The sequence below is a fragment of the Sinohyriopsis cumingii genome, chromosome 15, assembly GCF_028554795.1.
Source record: "Sinohyriopsis cumingii isolate HCF-2022 chromosome 15, ASM2855479v2, whole genome shotgun sequence".
NCBI classification, from domain to species: Eukaryota; Metazoa; Mollusca; class Bivalvia; order Unionida; family Unionidae; genus Sinohyriopsis; species Sinohyriopsis cumingii.
Window position 1 is genome coordinate 117,459,229 of NC_142975.1, and position 24,850 is coordinate 117,484,078.

Here is a 24,850-nt window from a genome sequence, read left to right on the forward strand (position 1 = left end):
AATAACTCCCCGTCCGTGATTCTGCCAAGCAACAACTACAAGTGAGTCCGGAGTTTCAGGTGGAATTTACAGAAGATACAGAACAGTTATTTTAACCAATTGTAGAACCAACCAAGAAAATTGCTACAACAACTGAAACGGCTCAAAAAACTCTTGAGACATTGCCTGTTGATATTGTTGGCTGTCTTCAAGCAGCTCAACCACCACCCCAGCAACCTCCTCAACCACAACCTGAAGTTCAACCACAACCTCTGCCAAGGTCAGAATTAACATCATAGATAATTCACGCCCGAAGGCATTACTACTTTCAAAGACCCAAGCCAAATAATTTATATTGTCATGTATGGATATCGTGATAGAAATAAACATAAGAAACCCGAATATGTCAATACTATAAAATCTACTGATTAGGTCAGGGATATATATAACATTGCTACTGATACTCTGCAAATCAGATCTGAGCAAGATACTCATGGTTTTGACCTTTTTAATAATACAGTATATGAGTATATTGAACTAATAAATCAAGTAGTTGTATTGGGTTTAACGCCATTTTTCAGCACACGATAAGCTATACATGGCGGCCAGTATTAATGGTGGAGAAAGAACCCGAAGAAAAGCCCGGAAAGAACCACCGACCCACGAGAAGCTACTGGCAAGCTTTCTCACATACCCACATTGGCTGAATCCGAGACTCGAACCTACGCAGACAGAGGTGAAATGGCAGTGATCCGTAACGGAGAGCGCTTTAGACCACTCGGCCACTCGGGGCCCCGAATAAATCAAGAAAGGAGACTAAGAGAAGAAGAAATGAAGCAGCAACTTGAAAAAGCAAAAGCAGAAAGGAAATCAACCTCAAGAGCATGGCAGAAAAAAAGCAGATAAAACAATAGGTGAGGAAAAAGGGGCAACTGGAAGTGGTCTTGTTACTCGAGGAAGTGGTCTTATTACTCCATATTTCAATAATGTCCTTGCCGATGTTGAAAGATTAGAAATTCTGATTTGCGGCAAACGAACCAGTAATAAATCCCCAGAAGTTATTAATGAAGCAACTGATATTTGTCAACGATTATTTACAGGCGGTATCATGGACATTAATGTTTGTTGGTCCCTCATCTATGAAATCTCCGATGATTACCACATTCATTGAGGTATGCAATTATATCAGTGACAAGAAAATAAGATGATCATACATAATGCTCAACGTGGACCTGTAATGATCAGGGTGATAAATTCACGATTACCTACGTATTAAGTGATCTACGGTGATGTTGTTCAGAGTCTGTTTAGAAGGATAGCCTCAAAAGCAATACCGATTGCAAAACGATTATCAATGATAGCTATTGATGTTGTTCATGATAAAGGTATTGGTGATGTTGCCAGCAAAGCAATCTCAGCAGTTAAGGATAGACTAGCACGATTAAAATTAGAAAACCACAGCCAGTAAAATTACCCACCAATGAAATTATGCCTTCAAATGTTAGTAAAATAATAAATCAAGCTGCAAATAAAAAATTACCAGAGTTGGCTGGTGTACCACTATCAGAAATAGAAAAACATATAACTGCTAGTCTGATAGGAGCAAGTGGTTTTCGTCTTAGACGATAATAAATATAATAAAATATTCAAGCGTGTATCTGATCCCGCATTTGACATGGACGCACAAATTCTCAAAGATGAGTCTGTGAGTGATTATCAATATTATTCTTATGACGCACGTGTACCTAACGCATATGTACCTAACGCACGTGGAAGAATCGAATTACAGGTTCAGAATACAAGTAGATATGTCTTGTCCCCTGCAGCACTTTTTGGGATCGAATGTAGATTTTTTAAAGCAGGCGATACAGTATACCGACTTGGTGATAGAGTTGGTTTTGTTAACTATTGTGTTATTACATTATTTTACAGTGCCACATATATGACTGACGGAATAAATATTGAATCGTGTCTCGAAAATGTTGATGTTACCACGACGATACTGGGTCTGGCAAAATATTCCGATGATTACTCGAGGTCAGCTGGTCCGTCAATGATGTTTGCAAAGGATACCATTGATCAGCCCGAGAGTAATAACGTGACAATGAATGCAGCTGGAAATGAAGTTGCATCGATGAATGAAAATTTCAACCTGGGATTTGCAGCACGCAGATCAATTTTAAATGGAGAAGATAATTTTTCATGTGTGATTTCACTATCACATATATTTGGATTCTGTACAAATGATAGAAAAGCTATATTTGGCGCTAAACACACCGTGGTACTTGTCAGAAAAGCAGCCGACGATGATGCAATCTGGTGACCTAATGCAGTTGATGGTAGTAAAATAAAACCAACAAAACGTTTGCTTTGGATATAATATTGACTCCATGGATAGACAAAGAAAAACGGTTACTATTTTTTTTTATTAGTCATGGTAGCAAAATCAACATTATCATGGTTGACAATTACCACATACAGTATTCAAAGTAATGCTGCTGGGTTGTTCACATGGCAGATATCAGCACGGCAGGGAGTGTCAGCACAACGACATATATTCGTCGAGTTTCAGAAAAATGATCCGCAGGAACGAAATCCAATGGTGCTTGACACACTTGGAGTTTCTGAGGTTTCCTTGAGGATAAATGACGATCAAGATCCTTCTGAAGAAGTTTTGCTAAATTTTGATCAAAATCATTTTACACGTGTTTATCATCGCTTAATGCATTTATGGGACGTGATCAGAATGTTGATTCTGCTTTGCAGATATCTCATCGGCATGTCACACAGCATTATCTGGTCGATCATTTTTCACTGGAACAATTGGATTTGTTCAGGTAGTTAGTCGTAGATATACACTTCCGTGCTGGTGCAGTTCGACTGCCTGCTAGTGATTATAGAGCAATTGATATTATTCTCTCAGATAAAACAATGTTGCTTGAAGGTGTTGGTGGACGAATGAGAATTATTGACGCACCAGTAGAAAATATGTAATTAAATCGCTCATGATATTTTAATGTCATATCATCATGTTAGTGTCAATCAGACTCCTAGTCAGATTAAAAAACTACAATCAATGACAAAAGAGAACTGTGGAATACAAACATATCTAAAAAGAGAACAAATCGCAGTTGGTCCAGATAAATTATCATTGACAGAACGTCAACTCAAACAGTTTAATAAAGCCAAAGAATTAAAACCTGGCGTTAAACTTGACCTTACTGCGGTTGTTATTAGAGACGCAATCAACTTCTCGCAGCTATACAAGTGTTAATAGCTGCTGAAGCCCCAACTGTTGCAAAAGCAGCTGCACTTGGTGTTGTTTGAACTACTGCTAGCATTTCACTAAAGAAAGCAACAGGTCACGGAATAAAGACTTCCAAAAAAAGGTAAAGGGTGTAAGACTACCAGGAACTCCCCACTAGTGGTACGAAAAAGATCGGAGACTTCCGGGGACACTTCGTTAGACGCAAAGCATCTCCTTCCTATGTCCAATTTTGATTTACTTAATGCTGCTAGCGATTAAATATAAAAAAAACTTCAGAGGTGTTTTTGTGCATGATCAGTTGCCAAAAACAACCAAACCGTGTTGAAACCGGTATAATTCATCTTGATGGAAGTTCTGGTCCAGGTACTCATTGGGTTGCATGCGCGATTGATCCACGTGGAATTATTAAATTTGATTTGTATTGGTTGGCGCCACAAAAAGAATTTTCAAAATATGTCGGCAAACTTCAAAACACTCAAATCTGGTATTCAACATTACCAACACAGACAATATCTGATCCGCCAATATGTGACTATGAAGTAATTGCTGTACTCGGTGCTGTGTCATCATCAACGACACCACTTCATAAGGTGGTGCACGAGTATACAGGTAGACGGTATAGCCGTCCACCGTCGTTTTAAACAGATTTATACAGAAGTATAATGGTAGATATTACGAAAGATCTACTCTGAGTAAGACTCAGGGTAAACCTCAAGGCGACTTTATCTAAAAATGCAACCCTTGACGAGGTCAAGGATGAACTCGCTAAAAAAAAGTCGTGCAACTGTGGACCAAAATGAAGTCTTTTTATTTCTCTTCAGGATCAACAAGGACGATTAAAGACGAGCAATATCCCGTTTCCAGATATTATTCTGCGGCTTCCAGATGCGACCGAAGATAACTTAGCTTAGTGGTATTTGCTAAAAACGATAAAATTAAAACACTCATGGGAGAGATTACTGAACGCATTAGAAGAATTGGAGATAGTATGTACGGTGATCTCAATATGAGTAAAAATGCAATTATTATTGTGAAAGAATCAAAATTAGATAATGATATGGCAATATCATGATACGTAGGCAGCAACAACAACACGATCAGAACTGAGATCAATGATCGTTTACTAACCGCAAGTGATACACCGACTGGTTCTCTCAATATGACCAATAATAAAATTACTTGTCTTGGAGAACAAGAATCAAGCGATGACGCTGCAACTAATAAATACGTAGATGATAGCAACATTCCGATGATGAACTCGTTAATGACAATCAATGATGGAATGACCACATTAAGATCTGAATAATCTAATCATGTGCAACTGTTTATACATTTTCGCAAAAAAGTAGGTGGAATCGTTGATGATTTCTTTGGAAAGCCGATAGTTATCTGTATTAAACTCTCTGACATCAAAAAGATCACTAACAGTGTAGAATATACTGTAGCGTCTGGATTAGCATTATGGACACGACTTAATAAATCCATCAAACATCGAGCTGATGTTACCGGTATATACAGGTTCTCAGTACTCGGTACTACGTCATTTATTATATCTACCACAATTTCACGGCGTTATCCACTAACTGGATCCTCTGGATTTATGTTAGTGATGTTCGAGCAAAAAGACGAGGAAACACTTGTTGTGGAACTCGAAGAAAACAATTTAGGTTTGTTATACTACTGGTGTATTGAATTAGTCGCTAAACTACCACCTACTTAAACTATAATGAGCTCCCCAATCGACGTTCAATATTACAGATACAATCAAGTATCTGAGTGCCAAACCAAGAGAAAAATATCGTTGAAGAGTAAAAGAAGAAGAAAGCAAACATCGCAGACGTGTACTTGTCGCTGACATAATTGTGTATTCGGCGCCCGTTGTTATCGCTTGAACCGGTATATTGCTATCAGCAATAACAATAACATCCGCAGCAGTCGTAACAATTTATGTTTCATTTGCAACAACAATTGCTGGTATTATTAATATCATCGCAAAAAATATCTACATGCACAAATACAAAATTACATGAACATACGATAAAGTTCCATAAAGCGACGCTAGCATACTCCAAATTATCTTCGTTGATATCATCAAGCTTTAGCCATGGAATAATATCAGATATTTAGTTCACAGAATGGATCAAGATTTACCATGAGGCAATGGCTGTATAAGAATCTACGTCCGATTTAGAAAATCGGGATATGTTGTTGTTATTGTTGTTGTTGTTATGGGGTTCAACGCCATTGTTTAGCACACGGCGTACATGGCGGCCAGTATTAATGGTGGAGGAAGAACCCGAGGAAAACCCGGGAAGAACCACCGACCCATGGGAAGCTACTGGCAAACTTTCTCACATACCCACATTGGCAGGATCCTAGACTCGAACCCACGCAGACAGAAGTGAGATGGCAGTGATCCGTAACGGAGAGCGCTTTAGACCACTCGGCCACTCGGGGCCCCGAAAATCGGGATTATGAATCAGGGGTTATAAATAATGTCGTGATCGCAAGAATTATTGCAACAGATTGTCGTTAATAGAACTCAGTCAAAAAACAACGATATCAGCAAGCTCAACCAATCCTGAGTTATGCGTTAATTTTCCAACTGCAATTCTAGCGAAAGAAATAGCACTAGCACAATTACGAGTATATCACAGCTGTCCAAATATTTGATCAAATTCATTCGGTGAGTTGCAAGGAAATAATTATCTGGTATTTTCGATAAAAATACACCAGGTGGAACTCCAGATTGGAATGTTGTGAGTATACATCAAATGGAACAAATCAACGATGAATTTCAGCGCAGAAGCAAATCAATGACAGGAAAAGAATCCAAAATAGCTACCGGGTCCCCGAGTGGCCGAGTGGTCTAAAGTGCTCTCCGTTACGGATCACTGCCATCTCACCTCTGTCTGCGTGGGTTCGATTCTAGGATTCGGCCAATGTGGGTATGTGAGAAAGCTTGCCAGTAGCTTCTCGTGGGTCGGTGGTTCTTCCCGGACTTTTCCCGGGTTCTTCCTCCACCATTAATACTGGCCGCCATGCACAGCCTATCGTGTGCTGAAAATAGCGTTAAACCCAAAAACAACAAAAAAAAAACAAAATAGCTATCACTGTTCATGGACCAACATTATCAGCCACGATAGAAATAAACTCGCTAGATTATTCCGCTGATATATATTCTTCATCGATTAGAACTGTATTAGGATGGCCAGAAGTACAACCACCACTACCTACAGCAACACCACAGCCGAAACGATCTGATTATATTTCATATAAACACTCGTATTGGGAAATACTCCAAATTATAAAAATAATCATCTGTGGAGAGCAGTAGAAGCTTAACCGGACAGTGGTGAATTACTTATTGCCAATAAAATGTGGTGGATTTATGGAATACCCCAAAGACCATATATCGCCAATGATATAAAGTTTACATTCGATGATATTAATCTCGATCACAAACGATATTATTCTCCAAGTATCTTTCTGACGTGACGTTCACAAGAACAAGGGAGGAAATCATCAAACAAATAGAACTCTTTAACCAGCTTACATCTGACCTCGAAATTGTTCATCAGAGTATTGTGCGGGCGGTAATCGAGTCCAGAGGTAAAATTATTAGGAACGACAACACTATTTACGTACATCAAAAAATATTTCATCGACAAATATTCGACTGCAACAAATCCACTGTCGGAAGCAGAACTAACGACATTTAAATTCTTTGGATTTAACACCGACGAACTAAAAACATCAGTCAACGATATATACTTTCCCAAAGTACTTGAATCATGGAGAAAAATAACCCATCCTCCGAATATTCTCAAACACAGTAATGAAACATAAGGTGCATGTCGTCATATTTCACCAGGAATTGTTAATATAACATCAACGATCGCAGTCAATCTTGTATGTGTTGCAATTTATAGCAGCTATCAAGTAAATCTTGAAAAATCCAGTCAGGCTCAGCAGGAATATATTCTATATATAAAATAATAACTTAGCTGTATTGTACACATAAACGGGCGTGTGATTTATTTTCCTCTGCCTTGATTTTGATGATGATGAAGTTAAAAGGTGTAAATATCCTTCTACTCATTTGAACTATTACAAATTACGCTACTCCATTGACAGATAATTGCCACATAGGTAGTTATTACTGTATAATTGTTACGATGACAAAAAGAACAATGATGAGGATATTACGAGTAAAAACCGGGATAACTACTTTATTAAATTACTCTATCTGAGAGATCTTAGCTAGACAGAGCTATCTCCCTTCACAATTATTGCTGCTGTATAATACTGAAATGTTTATTTTTGTTTATATATTTTGAATACGCCAATTTAGTAATATTATTTTCAACAAATATTATTTCTTCTCCAGTCTCCACTTTCAAGGATTTAATAGCTCTCCTTGCAATTATTTTGTGGTTACCGGTACCTCCAACTTTGCTATTTTGACTCTACGCAATAGCTCGTAATTTATTTAAAGAACTATCTTTCAGATCTGAATTCATATGATCAATCTCAAGATCCTTATCGATTACTCTATGAAAACAGTCATATATAAATTTGTGACAAAAAATATTTTTCCCAGCGCAAAACGTGAGATAACCAGGATTACTAAAGAAACCGACTGTCTTTTTATCAACAGTTCCTGATTACACTATCTCGAGAAGCTTCATAATTCTTGATGATCTAGTCTTTGGCGCTTTTATGATCATAATGCGCATGCGAGGTCTTCGGCTATAACAAAATTTCCACGAAATCGAACTGTTAAGTTCTATAACCGTGATATGTTTGATTTTATCAGAAATATAAAAAAAGCGGTCCATTATCCGTGTGGCTGTTAAAAAAATTATGATGAAGGAAACTATGATCAGTTTGTGCAGCCTAATGAAGATATTTATCGTACTGAATCTCTTCACGTCGAAATTAAACATCTTGCGTTGAAAAATATCCATGACGATACTGAACAATTACTAAGCAATTGTTTTACCGTTCCGTCAGTTGCTGTTCATTTTGCTCAGAAGGAAAATTCATGGAAACCAGCACGGTTTGAATTTCTTGAAGAAATACAACTCAGCAGTATTGAATACGGACACGGTGGATTATGGATTATTCTAAGGATATCATCTCGGTTGATATGGTTGCATGTTATTCTGAAAGTTTTCTTGGAATGGGAGATTGATTTAAATACTTTAAGAGATTTGGATATCCAACACACGAGATGACAGAGTTGCGATCAACGGACCTTTTCCAGATTTTGCCTTGACTGTATTCACTTATATCGTCGTTCGAATTTGTACAGAAAATCCTTCATCCGATTGTCGCTGTTTGGTTTGGAAAACATTTTAGCGAAATTCGTTGGGCACCAATGGTTTTGTTACAATACATGCTTAATGCAAAAATATTAATATCATTGATTGTAAGTGAAGCAATTATATCCTATTGTCCGCAGTAACAAGTTTGGTTACCACAACAAAAGAAATATGCTGATGATGAAAATCCTGAAATAACTGACTTTGAGAATAAAATTGCAAAAGATCTAGGTAGAAACATAATAGGCAAATTTATCCAAGGAGGATCATAAGATCATAAACAACATTGTACAAAAGTAATTATAGATGATGCTGAACTCGATTTTGTAATTACTGATACAACGAAGAGAAACACATTTCTATTTCTAAGTAATGTTAATTTATTGGACGGAACTAAACTAGGTACAGTTGTTATCTATATTGATGCTGAGTAACCCAGTTTACTCATTTTTTATATTAGTGTACGTATCAATAAATGTATTATCGATGATGAATAGATTTCCTGATATCGCGGTTAGAGTTGCCACAGATTCATTTTATATCAATAAAAAATATAGGATTGCTAGAACAACTACATATCGGCGCTGATGCATCATGAAGCGAATGGAGAATAAAGCAAGAAAAGAGAGTTATTCTGAATCTGCCAACATTGAAATTAAGGATATTCATTACAAAATAATCAAATATCAATATTGTCATCAGCACCATCGGTATATGATCCTGCGACCAGACGTAAGAATGTTTATCATAATTGACCTGAAGGTTCTGGTAAAACAACACGTGCGATCCAAGTTTGTGGACTTAACATAATTGTGTTAATCTCTACCCATAGTCTCGCCGGAGAAATGAATGAAAGAGGAGTTAAATCTCATACTTATCATAGCTTTTTCCGATGGAAACGAGATACATTGACTCCTGAACGAATGGGTGAAAAATATATTCCAAAGAGTATTATCTGGGATGGAATATCTGCAGTGTCGCTGGATATATTACAAACATTTCTTGATTAGTTGCTAACAAAAAATACTGTTGTGATAATGTGTGGCGATCATGGCCAACCACGCCTTCTGTAGGATTGTCTCCGCAAGAATGGCCAAAAACATTTGCTGATCATTATGAAGAAATAACTGATGATCATAGAGCAATTGATCTAGAATTAAGAGAGCTTGAGAAATTAATCAAACTATAACCAAATAAAGTTCAGTGTGAAATAATGCGTGAGATAATTTCAGAAACTCCTATGATCATATTTTGGAATTTATAGAGACCAGATAATTTGATGGTTACAAGTAGAAAGAGAGTTCGTAATACACTTCAACAACAACTATTTCTGTTACAAAAAGAAGAAAATTCAAGTCTACCTGTACCATTGTGTTATCGTCCAGCAGGTACTTGACGGCAAAATACCGACGTTGAAATTCCAGTTTGTGGTAGTAAACGAAATATTGTGTTAAATGATATTGTTTTAGTTCCTCTCAGTTTTCTTCATTGCGTGTTAACGATGGACAAAACTCCATGGACGCTAGGAGATGCTATAACGATTCATTCGTGACAAGGACTAATTATTTCAGAGGCTAATATTTGGATTGTTGATGATCGTATTGAATGTTCAAACTTAGTTTATCTTGCAGTGTCTCTAGTCAGAAGAACATCTCAGCTGCGGAGGGCTATCGTAGACTTCACAGAAAATAATAATCAAACTCAGGAAACTATTGCTGATAATAGCAATGGTATAGTAAGAAAAAATTATTTAGGTATAATGTGTCAAAAAAAGCGCGAATTTGATCTTGACGCTGAATTTATCATGAATTAAAACAACGGCAGAATAGTTAATGTGCGAGCTTTAACACAGTCATGTTGCGGCAGTATTCAAATAATAATCCAAGACAATTTACCGTATATAGACTTAATAGTAGTCTTGATCAGACACGCGAAAATGTGATGCTGACCTGTTTTGAATATAATCGACGTCGAGGCGCTAGTTCACAAAAGTGAACGCGGTGGTATTTGTGTGTCTTCAGGAATTACTTGTAATTGTTCACGTACAAATCTACGTTGAGAAGCAGTGGAATCTAGTCTGTAAATTGCGGGTCTACCCGTAGATCATACCGCGCTAGAAATTATATGTCGTCACACTCCAAATAGGATCAGTTGCTCTTTTTTAGCCCCTTCAAATTCACCAGGTTCATTTAAATATCTTACAGTCACATTACATAGTACTAGTTGTGTTTTGAGGAGTCATGTCGTTGTATTGGCATATGTTTATGATTGCATTAATGGGTTTCATAGAAATTGCACGAGTAATTTCATTTTTTAACGCAACTATTACACTTGGTAGTCTTGCAACCCATTCACGAGATCTCTTGTCTTTCTGAATTCTTTTCTTCGCATACTGATATCCAAACAATCGCTCAGCAAGTGTTCGATTAAATCGTTCAGTAACTGCCTGATCGCGATGAATTGCGGTCCGTCCTCGTCTGATACTGACATTATGGTTTTCATCAGAGATGATACTGCACCAAGAAATGCCTTGCCAGGATCAACTTGTAGTAACTGTGGCTATTGTCGATGACCTTGTGGTCCAGATTCTCGTTGATAAATTCGTTCAAACGCAGATACAATTTCAGTTGCTGTTTTAGTTGATAATGGTTCTGCTTCTTTATATCTACTTGCAACGTCAACGACAGTTAACGCGTATTTGTATGTGCGTCATTGATGTCTAAGGGATATGGATATGATTACGGACATAACTTCTTTTCACGTGCGCAAGCTACCCCACACGGATTTGTTTCACCCATGCGACAGGAAAATCTAGCTGTTTTGCTAATCTTACTTTTCCCCTCTCAGTCTAGTCATCTCAGACCAGTCATCTCAGTCAAGGTGTCCACGCGATCAGAACTACTTTTTAAAAAATAAACCCTGTTGTCTTCTGTTGTGCCTTACGTAGTTGTTCTGAAATCAAACAGCAACAACAAATATATATATATATATATATATATATATATATATATATATATATATATATATATATATATATATATATATATATATATATATATATATATATAACACATAGTAACTTAAGGTCAATCCATGTTTGAGAACACACCATACAAAAACATTTCGAGAGAGACAAAGGCACACACGCATACGATGTGGAGGTTTCTTTTTGTTGTTATGTTAGTTCCTTCCACACAGAATGGTCAGTTGTATCCTATATGCAGGCCTAACTCAGTACATTTTCAGGTCAGCATCATTAAATGTAGCTAAAGCTACCTACCTAGTTTTAAATACTTTGTGTGAAAAAAATCATATGCTGTTAGCTGTATTTAATGACTTTAACCTGAAAAATGACTGTGCTACAGATAGGGTAAAATTTTCAATGCTTTGTGAAATGAGCTATGACAGAAAACAATGATCCATGCACGTAGACTATTGACCTATACACTTCTTAAGTCTCTTAGCAACTACGGAAAACTTAGTAACATCCAGAAATGTGTTATTTCAAACATGCTTTATTTTAATTTGTTAAGCATATTCACTGTGCCCCAGTTGAATCACGAATATACCAACAATATTTAATGACAAATAATGCACTTACCAGTCAGAAGGAATCATTTATCCGTCAACACATTAATCCATAAGCAAATTTCACTGTAGAATTTGCCATATTTCCAAGACAGAAATATAAATTTTCAAAAAATCCGTAAACTTGAAAGTTTAGCACATGGTTATCCGCTAGGGTCCGTATTTGGAGGGTCTTTTATACAAGGGAGTAATTTTACAATCAATATTAAGGACAACAAAAGTATGTCACAAACAGTTTCACCTCCTGCAAACAAAAGGAGAGTTATATACGATAGTGACACAGATCACTAATTACCCGTGAATATCCCAAGCATGGACACTCATGCTACATATAACTTTTCATTATAATAATAGCCTATACACTACAACAGAGGTGTGAGCCCAGTATCGTTTCGTTATTTACAATCTAATTTTCTTGAAACAAATTTTAATAAATATTAACTATTTATTGTTAATTTTATATAACATCCAGGTATTAAATGTGATAATACTTCATTACTATGCAACAAATCATGTTTTTATTGTTTTGGCTCACGCATAAAAAACTGTGCACTTTGGATGACACGATCACACCACAATCCTCATTAACTTATTTGTATTAATGCACCGCATGTAAACATTGACGCGTGAAATATACTGCACAAGTGAGTTCTTTTTTTTACTTTAAAGGAAATTATTGGGTGAGAAAAAGAATATGTTCTGGGTTTTGGACCTAGACAAGGAAATCTCGGTCGCGGGGTTACATTATAAGCCCTTCCCCCACCCCCAACGACAAGCCTCATGGGGAGACAAATAATGTAACCCCTTGACTAGAATTTCCTTGTCTCGGTCCAAAACCCAACACAGATTCTATATATCACGATAAATTTACACGATCCTCGGTCGTGACATCGTGTAGGTCTTGATAAAAAAAAATTGGTTAAGAAGCAGAAGCAGGGAGGGTGACGACCAAAAATGAATGTCCGGTTGGGTAAACGAACACGCGTACAAATTTGAAAACACAAGCGACAGAGATAACGTAACAAAATGACCTAACCCAATTAGAGAAAATATCGGTCAGTTAGAGGCTTCGGTTTGGCATTATTGATCTTGTATTTTCTTTTCTTTTTTCGTATGAGGTTTTATTTTCAAGCGAGACTTGCTCCAAAATTGGTATGTTTTCCCATCCTGCTGATTAAAGAATTCGATCTTAAACTACTTATAAATCTATTTAATTCGATACTACAAATCTTTTTATGCGTACCACTCCAGTGTCCTAGTAGTTAAAGCGTCTGTCTCGGATTAGTGAGGTCGTGGGTTCGATCGTCGGCCAAGTCAAACCAAAGACTTACAAAAATGGTACTTACAGCTGCCTCGCTTGGCGCTCAGCAGTAAGAGGTTAGGTTAGTGTTAGGACTGGTCGGTCTGGTGTCATGATAATATGAGTGGGTGGGACATCATGCTATATGTCTGCGGCATGATGCCCCATTGCTAGACATCACTATAAACTGCCACACTGCAGACCTCCTAGCGATAGGACTGAAAATCTGCTAAAGTTAGGTTAAAAATCCACATCACACACACACACACACATATAATGCGAATGGAAAGTTGGCATAATTGTACCAATCTACAAAGGCTGAGGAAACTGAAACAAGTATACTAACAGCTACAGGACTGTATCTATGCTACCTGTTTTGTGCAAACTGCTGGAAAAATGTGTATATATTAGATTAAATGCATGGTGAAAAACGAAAATGCAACAGTTATCGAATATTCAGCATCATGGTTTTCGATTGAGTTGCATAACTGCATCGTGTAACTTACATGAAGCTTTCTTCGCTCACGTGGAATTAGAATCGTTAAGTCTTTGTCACATTATTTGGACATAAAGAAGGTGTTTGAGACCGTATGGCAAATGGGGCTTTTATAAAGCTTGCCTAATTGGAAATTACTTGCAAACTCGTATCTGTAAATTATGAATACACATCAATCAGTCAGTCAGCAGTAGGCTTTCCAGTTAAAAACCGTCAGCTCACAATTCAGTAAAGTGAAAATAACATCTGGAAGTATGATAGCTTTTACTCCCGCAAATATGACGATGAACCCTAGTAATAAATGATAATTACTTCTGCCCGATGAGACTGCATTCAAACCACGTGATTGTATGGTGAGAGGTGTCAGCTATCGTATAACAATTATAACAACAGCACTTGGTCCCAGTGAGTTTTAAGCTTGCACATTGACATCTTGGCATTCGATATTTTACAGGTAAGTTATTTTTGTCTTTTGTTTTTGAGTTTTCCTTTATGAAGTCTTATGTTTCTTACATTTATGTGTAAGACACAACTATAATTTTTAAAAGTATGCCTAACTTAAACATTCTGTCCTGACATTTCAATGAAAATTTCATATCACACGAGAAACATTTAATATTAGATAGATTTCGCAGTATTAAACATGAAAAAAAAAATTTACGAAGCATGCTGATATATATTATTAAAAATCACATGATAATGAAATGTCTTGATTTTATAATTTTCAAATTTATATTTTCTTAAACATACATACATACATACATGCATACATGCATATTTACATACATACATCCATACATGCATATTCACATACATACATACATACATACATACATACATGTACACGTACATACATACATACATACATATATGTACACGTACATGCACACACATATAAATGGTTATTCTTATAAGTGATGGTGCTCTACATATTTTTAAACAAAAAATTTCAACTTCAATTTCTTTCTAAATACTGTTTTTTTGAAAGCTGAAAGAAATTATCAGAACATCTTAAGAACAATATGAGATTTTAAATACTATACAATTCTTTTCATATGTAATTAAAATTTTTAAATACTATACAAATGTTTCATATGTAATTAAAATTTTTAAATACTGTACAAATGTTTTCATATGTAATTAAAATGTCACTAGATTTTTCACGATTGAAAATCTTTTCCAGTTATTGTTTATGGGTTTACGTGTAGAATTTTGTTATATATATATATATATATATATATATATATATATATATATATATATATATATATATATATATATATATATATATATATATATATATATATTAATGTCTTTTACTGTTAATATTTTAATTTTTGTTCTGTTTCTAGTCTTCATAAAATGGAATTTCCAAGGCCAGTCTCGATGGAAAGTCAGGGTGGAGTTAACTCTAAAAGACCGATATTTATAGAAGAGAGCCACCATTCGAAAATGTATCATAAACGTCAAGCACCCGCAGAGGCTTTATCTTTCGATGAGGTATACAAATGTTATGTCTGTCTGATTAACTATTATCTTGTCTCGGATTAGTCTTACACAGTGATATTATTTTTGAAATTTTGTTGTCTTTCTTCGGGTAGTAACACTTTTTGTTAGTTTACGTTTATGTAGTACACTTGATCAAATAATTAATAAACATGTACCATAATCAGAGAATACCGGACATTCGTAGAATTATTGTAATACAATATGAATAAAAAGAGGCAAAACTTTCGTACGAAGAAGCGATATGATTGAAGTTTTCTATACTTGGACCGTGAAGACATTGCATTATATACTACTGTACCTTTACCTTCTTCATCATCAGAAAATATCATTGCAGAGCTTGCATACTACATCCGATGCAGTAGGTCCCTACTTGATATCACCAGATTGGAATCAAACTGGGACACGTGATCGCTCGTCCGCATCCAATATCTACGATTTTCTTTGGTAAGTGAACATCAATAATCGTCGGTTTATCCATCACACAAAACTGAAGCTTTTCAAAAAGGTTTGGATTACGTTTCCATTTAAAGTCTATGTATTATGGAAAAAGATCCATATACATTGAAACTAACTCTCTCTCTCTCTCTCTCTCTCTCTCTCTCTCTCTCTCTCTCTCTCTCCTAATGCTCGTCTCTATATTCACCCCCCTCCCAACAAGTCACTTTAGTTTAAGTCAGATTCAGATGTCTGTAATGATACCAATTGTTCATGAATTTGTTTACATTTCTGAAACGATATAATTTCATACGGCACGACGATTACTTCTATTACATAATTACTTACATTACAGATACATAATTACTTATATTACAGATGTATAATTACTTCTATTACAGATACATAAATAAGCAAAAGAGACTACGTTACGTCATAAAAATGTTCACTCAACATTTAACTTGCTCATCACGAACTTTTTGCTGGCAAAAAGATGGTTACATTTGATCTTAAAACATGGTTTGACTTGAATACATTTTCACTTTTTATTTAGGGACCTACCTGCTTTGGAAGAATGGGTAAAGAGAGTCATGATTTTTCATTTAAAAAAAATCTCCAACCCCCTAACAGCTGTAAAGTGGCTTGAAGTAAAAACGATTGCTCGGATTTGTATGGCAAAAAGAAGTCATTTTATTAATCATATCTAATTGGAAAGATGTATCTTCAGATAAAAGATGAAATCCTGCCTAGAATGAAGATCCCACCCCCGAAGATTTGATGGTCGTACCCTTTGTTTACATACTTAAGGAATCTATACAAATTTGTCTACTTTCTTTCATCTTACGTGTCTTTTTTCATATCGTGTAATCTTTATATATATTTTTTTAATCGATATTATTGATTGTCACGTTAGGTATCAAGGAATACACGGAGCACATCAAATTCGACAAAACAAACTCCAGCCTAGGGACTCTACTGATGCTTTAAAAATATGGCTGAATAAACACAAAAAGAACCCCTATCCCTCCAAAGGTGAGAAAATAATGCTGGCTATCTTGTCGAATATGACATTGACTCAAGTATCCACGTGGTTTGCCAATGCTCGAAGAAGGCTCAAGAAAGACTACACGAGTGATATCCACAGATTTGGACCAGTGACTGAGATCTCCATCCAAGCTAAGTCAGAGGTTGCAGGTAAAATCGGATTGATTGACTGATTCATTGATTAATTGATTGATTGATTTTGCATCTTTTAAGCCTTTATATATATATATATATATATATATATATATATATATATATATATATATATATATATATATATATATATATATATATTACAAATTTCTTAATAGTTTGGCTTTCCAAGTGCAAACATTTGACTGTTGTCAAAAGCTCATATACAAAGCTAATCTGTATGTTATGTTTAAAACGGACTAAATAACAAGTGTTTTGTGAGAGCTTAATAATTTACCTCTTAAAGCCAAATTTATAATGCTGACTGGCATATCTGCGCACCAAATTTTCCGTCTCCTATATTGAAGCAAAACGTATATCGAAATCGCCCATTTGATGAAAATAAAATACTGCAATGCTTACCATTTGAAAAGAGACAAGTGTCACCAAAATATTCTGTTCAAAATAATATTAATTTTGGACACACGGGATACCACCCCCGTATTTTCAAGACTCGCGATATATCGGCCTATTCTGCGCACAGTTTTGAAAAGATGTAATGTTTATCCATCGGGCTATAGAAAATAAATACATCACTTTGGACTGTTTCTGTCAGCAGTTCAGTCAAGTAATTAGGTCAGGTTTATACCTAGTTTTACAAAATTCAACGCAACAAGGCTAGTAAATGGTAAGAAATATTATGCAAACTAAACCGATCTTGTAAAAAGAAATTTAGTAAAGTTCAACGTTTCATATTTAAAAAAGAAGCTATTTTGTGGAAGAGAAACAACAATGAATAGGACGTAATGTGTTTACAACGTCTTGTTTATGGGGAAATATTACTAAATAATTTAGAAACAGACTATACGCCGGGAATTTGTTGAGAATGCCGCTCTAACAGCTCTAACGGCAAGTTGATGCGTTGGGCAGCAGACGATTATGTACGTGTGAAACAACTTCTTGCAAAATTGGAAACTTGAATTAAGATGCAGAAGTTTTTTAAGGTATACATTTCCATCTTTTCCGTAATGTATTTATTTGTATGATTCTAAAAGATGCATAGTAAATAGGATTTTCTGGGTTAAAATTTCGAGAAGTTCATAGAGTGGGTCTTCATGTTTACATTTAGAAATCACATTTTCATACGCATTTTGAGTCGAAATGTGGGATATTTTTGTACACTTTATGAGTATCACTTTACTTAATTAAGTACGATCGTTCTTTTTTTTATACAAAATGGATTTTTTTTACCCAAAATAACACGTGATTCAATGTTTACAGACGCGTAGAATTGGCCGACATGATGGGAACGTGTTTTGCTCGAAGAAATTATGATTTAGTCTGTATTCCAAAAATATTTCGAACTACTGTGTTTGTCCGTGCTTAGTGAGTCGTTTCATAATTTCTAGTTTCGATTGATCTTGTATGCATTTTTATAGCACATAATGGGTTTCCCCTTGACTCCAGAATACTTGCACTTGTTTCATGCTGTTGCCACACGCCAAAGTCATATTATTATATGCTCATTTTTTTTCTCCGTTATCTTAAAATTATCAGAATCGTTCAGCATTTTACGATATTGAACTCGCGCGCACTTCATATTGCACTAATAAAGGAACTACTTTCTATTGTACGCGAACAATGGACGCTGACGCCAGCACTTTTGATTTCCAACACCAATCATGTACACTCACGTAGTAGGCCCTTTACATTTTGGTTGATTAAATTTGCTTCTGAATGAACTAAAGCAGATGCTTCGTAGACTACCTCATACCAGCTGCTTTGCTACATTCCGCGTTAATAAACTTTGATACAATGTTTCGGATTTAGGCGGGCGATATACGCCAGGTTTTATAAAATTGCTGGGTACCTACAAATAACCTGCAAGTGACAAGGCATAAACTGTCTTCTTTAGCTGGTAATAAGAATGCCTGGGGCCCCGAGTGGCCGAGTGGTCTAAAACGTTCTCCGTTACTGCCATCTCACCTCTGTCTGCATGGGTTCGAGTGTCGGATTCGGCCAATGTGGGTATGTGAGAAAGCTTGCAAGTAGCTTCTCGTGGGTCCCTGGTTCTTTCCGGGGTTTTACCGGATTCTTCCTCCACCATTAATACTGGCCGCGATGTATAGCCTATCGTGTGCTGAAAAATGGCGTTAAACCCCACAACAACAACAACAATAAGAATGCCAAAAATATACTTACAGTTTTACATTCTGAATTTCCTCAAAATGTACTTTTTTAGTTTTGCAAATCCGAATTACATGACCCATTACATATTTCGAAATTGTACTCTAGTTTCGACTATATTCCAAGTGCAAGTACATCCTCCTTACTGCATTCAAAATGAAATAAACATTAAGTTCCATAGCGTCTTTTAGATAATTGCAATTAAAAGACTCCATATTTTCCCACATTATTATTTCAAACATGCAATGACACAACAGAAACACACTTGCAAATGTCAACACGCTTCTCCCTCTCTGTTTCAATCCGATGTATTTCATGTAGAACTGGCACAGATTAATCCAGTCCATAATTACGAAATTTCGTTAGAATCGACAAAATTACCAAAATCCATTAATTCCAGATCAAATGGAAACGTTGTTGCAATGCGCATTCATTCACAATATGACTCCATGTTTTAATTTTAAGCAGCCCAAATGCCATTTTATTTCGAAAGTTATGGCTAGCGCGCGACTAAGTTCAAATTTAATCTGGGCGGAGTTATGTGCGCATTAATAATGTTGTTGTTGTGTGATGATGAATCTGAAGTTGTGTATTTAGTTTGGAATATGGCATACATTCAGTTACTTTATTTCTTGTAGTGTATTTTTGTTTATATAATTAAGTCTTTATGTAGAATAAGAAAATGATTATATAATAAAAGGGTTACTGCATTTGTATGGGAAAATATGAACTCGTTTTGTCGGATTGATATACTTCACTCCCAAGGTCGTGCAGTATTTCCATCCGAAAAACTCGTTCATATTTTCCCATACAAATGCAGTAACCTATAATTACATCACATTACATCATGTGAAATATTGGATCTATGATTGCCTTCTCCCTTGGAAACTGGTCTACTAGGCTGTTGAAATTGTGCCCGCCTTGGGCTTGTGCAATTTATGTAGCAGACAACGTAACAGTTCGCAAATGAGAAGGCACTAAAAGAACAATAACGTGTATTCAATTACGAATAGTGTAGAACCATGGCTATGGTCGCACAATGCGCCGGCAGATCAAGTCTACGCTGTTTGCCATAAATAATAAGAAATGTGAACATCTCAGATGCGCGCTTTCCATAAGAAAGTACAGTAAATTCGAACGTGGCAGTCAAACAAATTAATATTTTTAAAGGATATACATGCATGAACACACCCACGCTCTGCGTCATATTCTGTCTTTTTAATACGTGATGCGCGTTAATTTTGTCCTGTTAACGGATGAACATAAGATAATTGGAACGTATAGGGGTGTTATTTTAGTAATCTGTTCAGATGTATGTGTATAGTTAAGTATCTATAGAGTTCATATAGATAAGTATAGATAAGTCACCAAGTAAAAACAGACATAAGGAGAAAAAAGGTCTTCCAAATAAATTGAATCATATCGTTAACAGCATAAAATTCGGACTGTTACAGTTCTGAAAATCATGTATTAAATGAAAGATAAATGTAAACATAGAAAATCTTTAAAACCGTATTGCCTCACAAAGTCCAAGATTTTCTTATGTGGTACATTATCATACGATTTCTTAATTGAGTTCACATAAAAATGTAGAGAAAAAAAAAACAACTTCGGTCTCGCTGGGTGGAAGTCCATCCACTCGACATGAACGATAGGAATAAAGCAGTAAAGAAGGAACTTCAAGAGGTGAAAGTACAGATACTGTGGAAACTTCATCATAGACCCCCACCTTTATTTTCGTACCTAAATTACACGTTTTGACCGCTGTATATGAAATATACGGGGCCCGGGGTGGTCGAGTGATTGCCGATCTTGCCTTTACATGTCATTCATGTATCTCACCTCTGTCTGCGGGAGTTCGAATCTCGGCTGAACCATAGTGGGTATGTGAAAAAGCTTACCCGTAGCTTCCCGTGGGTTGGTGGTTCTTCCAGGGGATTTCCCGGGTTCTTCCTCGACCAAAATATGCTGGCTATCACGGTTAGCCAACTATCTACTGACACATGTTGTTAAACCCCACAAAACTTTTATTTAAAATTTAAATCTTCTGGACAAAATTATTTCCCAGTCAAATTATATTCCTAAGATTCAGCAATGTTTTGATTAGGAAATCCCTCTCTCTCACTCTCGTTTTGTGATTCGAAAGTCATTTACTGAAGTGTATGTCAACACGGTCATATAAGTACATTTACTCAAACGAAGATAAATTGTTGTTCTAATATTTTCATACTAATAGGGTATTACCAAAGAATATTCAATCCTGATTGTTGATTGCTCTGCACTTTAAATGTCATATAAATCGCCTATAGAGGAAGGACTTTAACAGCGGTGGCCATGTACTGAACTGGGTCTAGAAAGAGGACGTCGGGTTATCGTTGCAAATAACAGGGTAATACAGATGTTTTGCAGCACGCGCAGCTATCATTACTATAGCACACTACGCGACATTCAATCCAGTTTGTAAAGAGTCATATCTTAAGGATGACCTCGTCCAAAAATGTCCAACTACTTTAACATTGATTTTTGCTGTAGGCATTTCTCGGGGCGTGTAAATAATGACCTTCCAAAGTAATATGGATGTATGAGGATCAAAAAAATGTGAAATATCGCCATTTAAATGTATGTGTAGTCGTATTAAAAAATGTCACCCATTACTGAACGTGTCGTTACGGAACGCCGACAATACCTGTATATCGTAGTACTACAGAGAGATGGATATTTGACTTTTACGCTCATGGTTCCATTCTAAAATATGTCGCACTACTGCTGCCGTAAAAAAAAGAAAAATTATACATGTAAAGCTTTTCCATCGAGAAACAAAGCATGACTTAATACATCTAACAAGAATGGTACATTACTTTAAACAACGAATATACTATTTCTCCATTTATAATAATTGTATGCATTGCTTTCTTATAAGATACAAAAAATATGAATGCATAAGATGCAAAAATGGTAATGCATTACTTTGTTATAAGATACAAAAATGGTAATGCATTGCTTTCCTATAAGAAACAAATATGGTACTGTATTACTTTCTTATAAGATGCAAAAATGGCAATGCATTACTTTCTTATAAGATACAAAATGGTAATGAATTGCTTTCCTATAAGAAACAAAAATGGTACTGCATTAATTTCTTATACAAAAATAGTAATGTATTGCTTTCCTATAAGAAACAAATATGGTACTGTATTACTTTCTTATAAGATACAAAATTGGTAATGTATTACTTTCTTATAAGACACAAAAATGATAATGCATTACTTTCTTATAAGAAACAAAATGGTAATGCATTACTTTCTTATAAGATTCAAAATGGTAATGAATTGCTTTCCTATAAGAAACAAAAATGGTACTGCATTCATTTTTTTATACAAAAATGATAATACGTTGCTTTCTTATATGATGCAAAAATTGGTAATGTATTTCTTTCTTATAAGATACAAAAATGGCAATGCATTACTTTCTTACAAAATACAAGAATGGTAATGCGTTGCTTTTTTAAATGATACAATAATGTTTAGGTACTACATTCTTAAATTATACAAGAATGGTAAGGTACTACTTTCTTACATGATACAAGAATGGTAAGGTACTACTTTCTTACATGATACAAGAATGGTAAGGTACTACTTTCTTACATGATACAAGAATGGTAAGGTACTACTTTCTTACATGATACAATAATGTTTAGGTACTACATTCTTAAATTATACAAGAATGGTAAGGTACTACTTTCTTACATGATACAAGAATGGTAAGGTACTACTTTCTTACATGATACTAGAATGGTAAGGTACTACTTTCTTACATGATACAAGAATGGTAAGGTACTACTTTCTTACATGATACAATAATGTTTAGGTACTACATTCTTAAATTATACAAGAATGGTAAGGTACTACTTTCCTACATGATACAAGAATGGTAAGGTACTACTTTCTTACATGATACAAGAATGGTAAGGTACTACTTTCTTACATGATACAAGAATGGTAAGGTACTACTTTCTTACATGATACAAGAATGGTAAGGTACTACATTCTTAAATTATACAAGAATGGTAAGGTACTACTTTCTTACATGATACAAGAATGGTAAGGTACTACTTTCTTACATGATACAAGAATGGTAAGGTACTACTTTCTTACATGATACAAGAATGGTAAGGTACTACTTTCTTACATGATACAAGAATGGTAAGGTACTACTTTCTTACATGATACAAGAATGGTAAGGTACTACTTTCTTACATGATACAAGAATGGTAAGGTATTACTTTCCTACATGATACAAGAATGATAAGGTATTACCTTCTTTGTTTTGCAGGCATAATACCACTTGTTCCTGAAAAAGTACAGTATTTTACATCAATTCAAGAAAGCTGAACCTGTGGAAATAGATATTGCGAACTTTCTCTTCTTTTTGAAAGAAGTGCTATCATGTTTATTTATGAAGATATATTTATTTCAAATCATTTGATATATTTAATAAATCGTGTTATTACTATGAAAGTTTCTTGAATTTTATATACTCGTTCCCTCATGTTTACTCTGTGTCGTGCAATTTTATAAAATGGGTTCAAGCTGCCGGTATCATATTTCCATCACGCCGTATTGAACACAAATGGTGTTTTAGATATATTTAGACCGGAATATTGAATTAATGTTCCCGCTCCTGCGGTGAAGAACAGACTGAAATTGTCTGTCACGGATTTAGTTGACAAGACAATGGTGAACCCATCCATCACAACCTATGCTTTTTTAGAGAGGGACCCATTAGCATTTGGTAACACCCCATGAAACAACCCAAATATCCACAGGAATCCGAATTATTAATTTACTAAAAAGCGCCACTCCTCTAGACTGTGTCTCGAATAGAGGTAAACTGGCATAATTTGACATAAATATGGATGCTCTGATTAATTGGATTGAGAAGAACGACTGACAGAGTGATAGAGAGTGAATAATTTAATGGTTGGCAAGGGAATTAAAATTCAACAGTTATTTCATTGACAGTAATACAGCTAAAATATGAATTTTATTATAAAAATGTTAAAGTACCAACAGATGGCAGGAATGGAAAAAAATCTAACCTTCTTGTATCAAAGCCAAAAATGAAGAGAGTCAATAATATTTATCCGAAATGATATTTTTTTAATCCACGTGTTGAACAAGTTCTTATCGCATTAAGTTTCATTTAATATTTGAATAATTTAATTATTTATTTAATTATTTTATTCATTTATTATTATTATTATTATTATTATTATTATTATTGTATCTAAGTTGTCTTATTTCAGATTTAACTTCACTCAAAAAATAATTTTATTTCTATAAAACATCTTATATTTTGAATTAAATATACACTAATTTTGAAAACTGCAAAGCCCCTAGGAAAACTGCAAAGAAAATATATACATGTATGATTTCAAGTGAATACTGCAGAAGCTGTACGTTTAATTAAATTCTGACTGATAGGAGTACCCAAATTACATCATTGTAATCGCAGATATATACAATATTCCATTAGTTGCCACTAGAACAAGCAATATAATTTCATTTAGTTACGGTAAAAAAAAC

General features: G+C 35.2%; 1 protein-coding gene across 2 annotated transcripts in view; it reads left to right on the top strand.

Annotated features, from left to right (window-relative positions):
* The window catches only part of LOC149782559 (iroquois-class homeodomain protein irx-5-like), a 29,340-nt gene extending 5,578 nt beyond the window's left edge, over positions 1-23,762 (top strand). Inside the window, exons 1-5 of one of the 2 annotated variants that reach the window (XM_089934893.1) lie at positions 14,182-14,412; positions 15,311-15,458; positions 15,802-15,911; positions 16,816-17,096; positions 23,598-23,762. In XM_089934893.1, the coding sequence (XP_089791019.1) occupies positions 15,321-15,458; positions 15,802-15,911; positions 16,816-17,096; positions 23,598-23,656 (588 nt within the window). In that variant the 5' untranslated portion in view covers positions 14,182-14,412; positions 15,311-15,320 and the 3' untranslated portion in view covers positions 23,657-23,762. Of the gene's footprint in view, positions 1-14,181; positions 14,413-15,310; positions 15,459-15,801; positions 15,912-16,815; positions 17,097-23,597 lie in introns of those variants that run through there. The other variant, XM_089934892.1, reaches the window with a different exon arrangement.
* Positions 23,763-24,850: the final 1,088 nt, after the last annotated feature.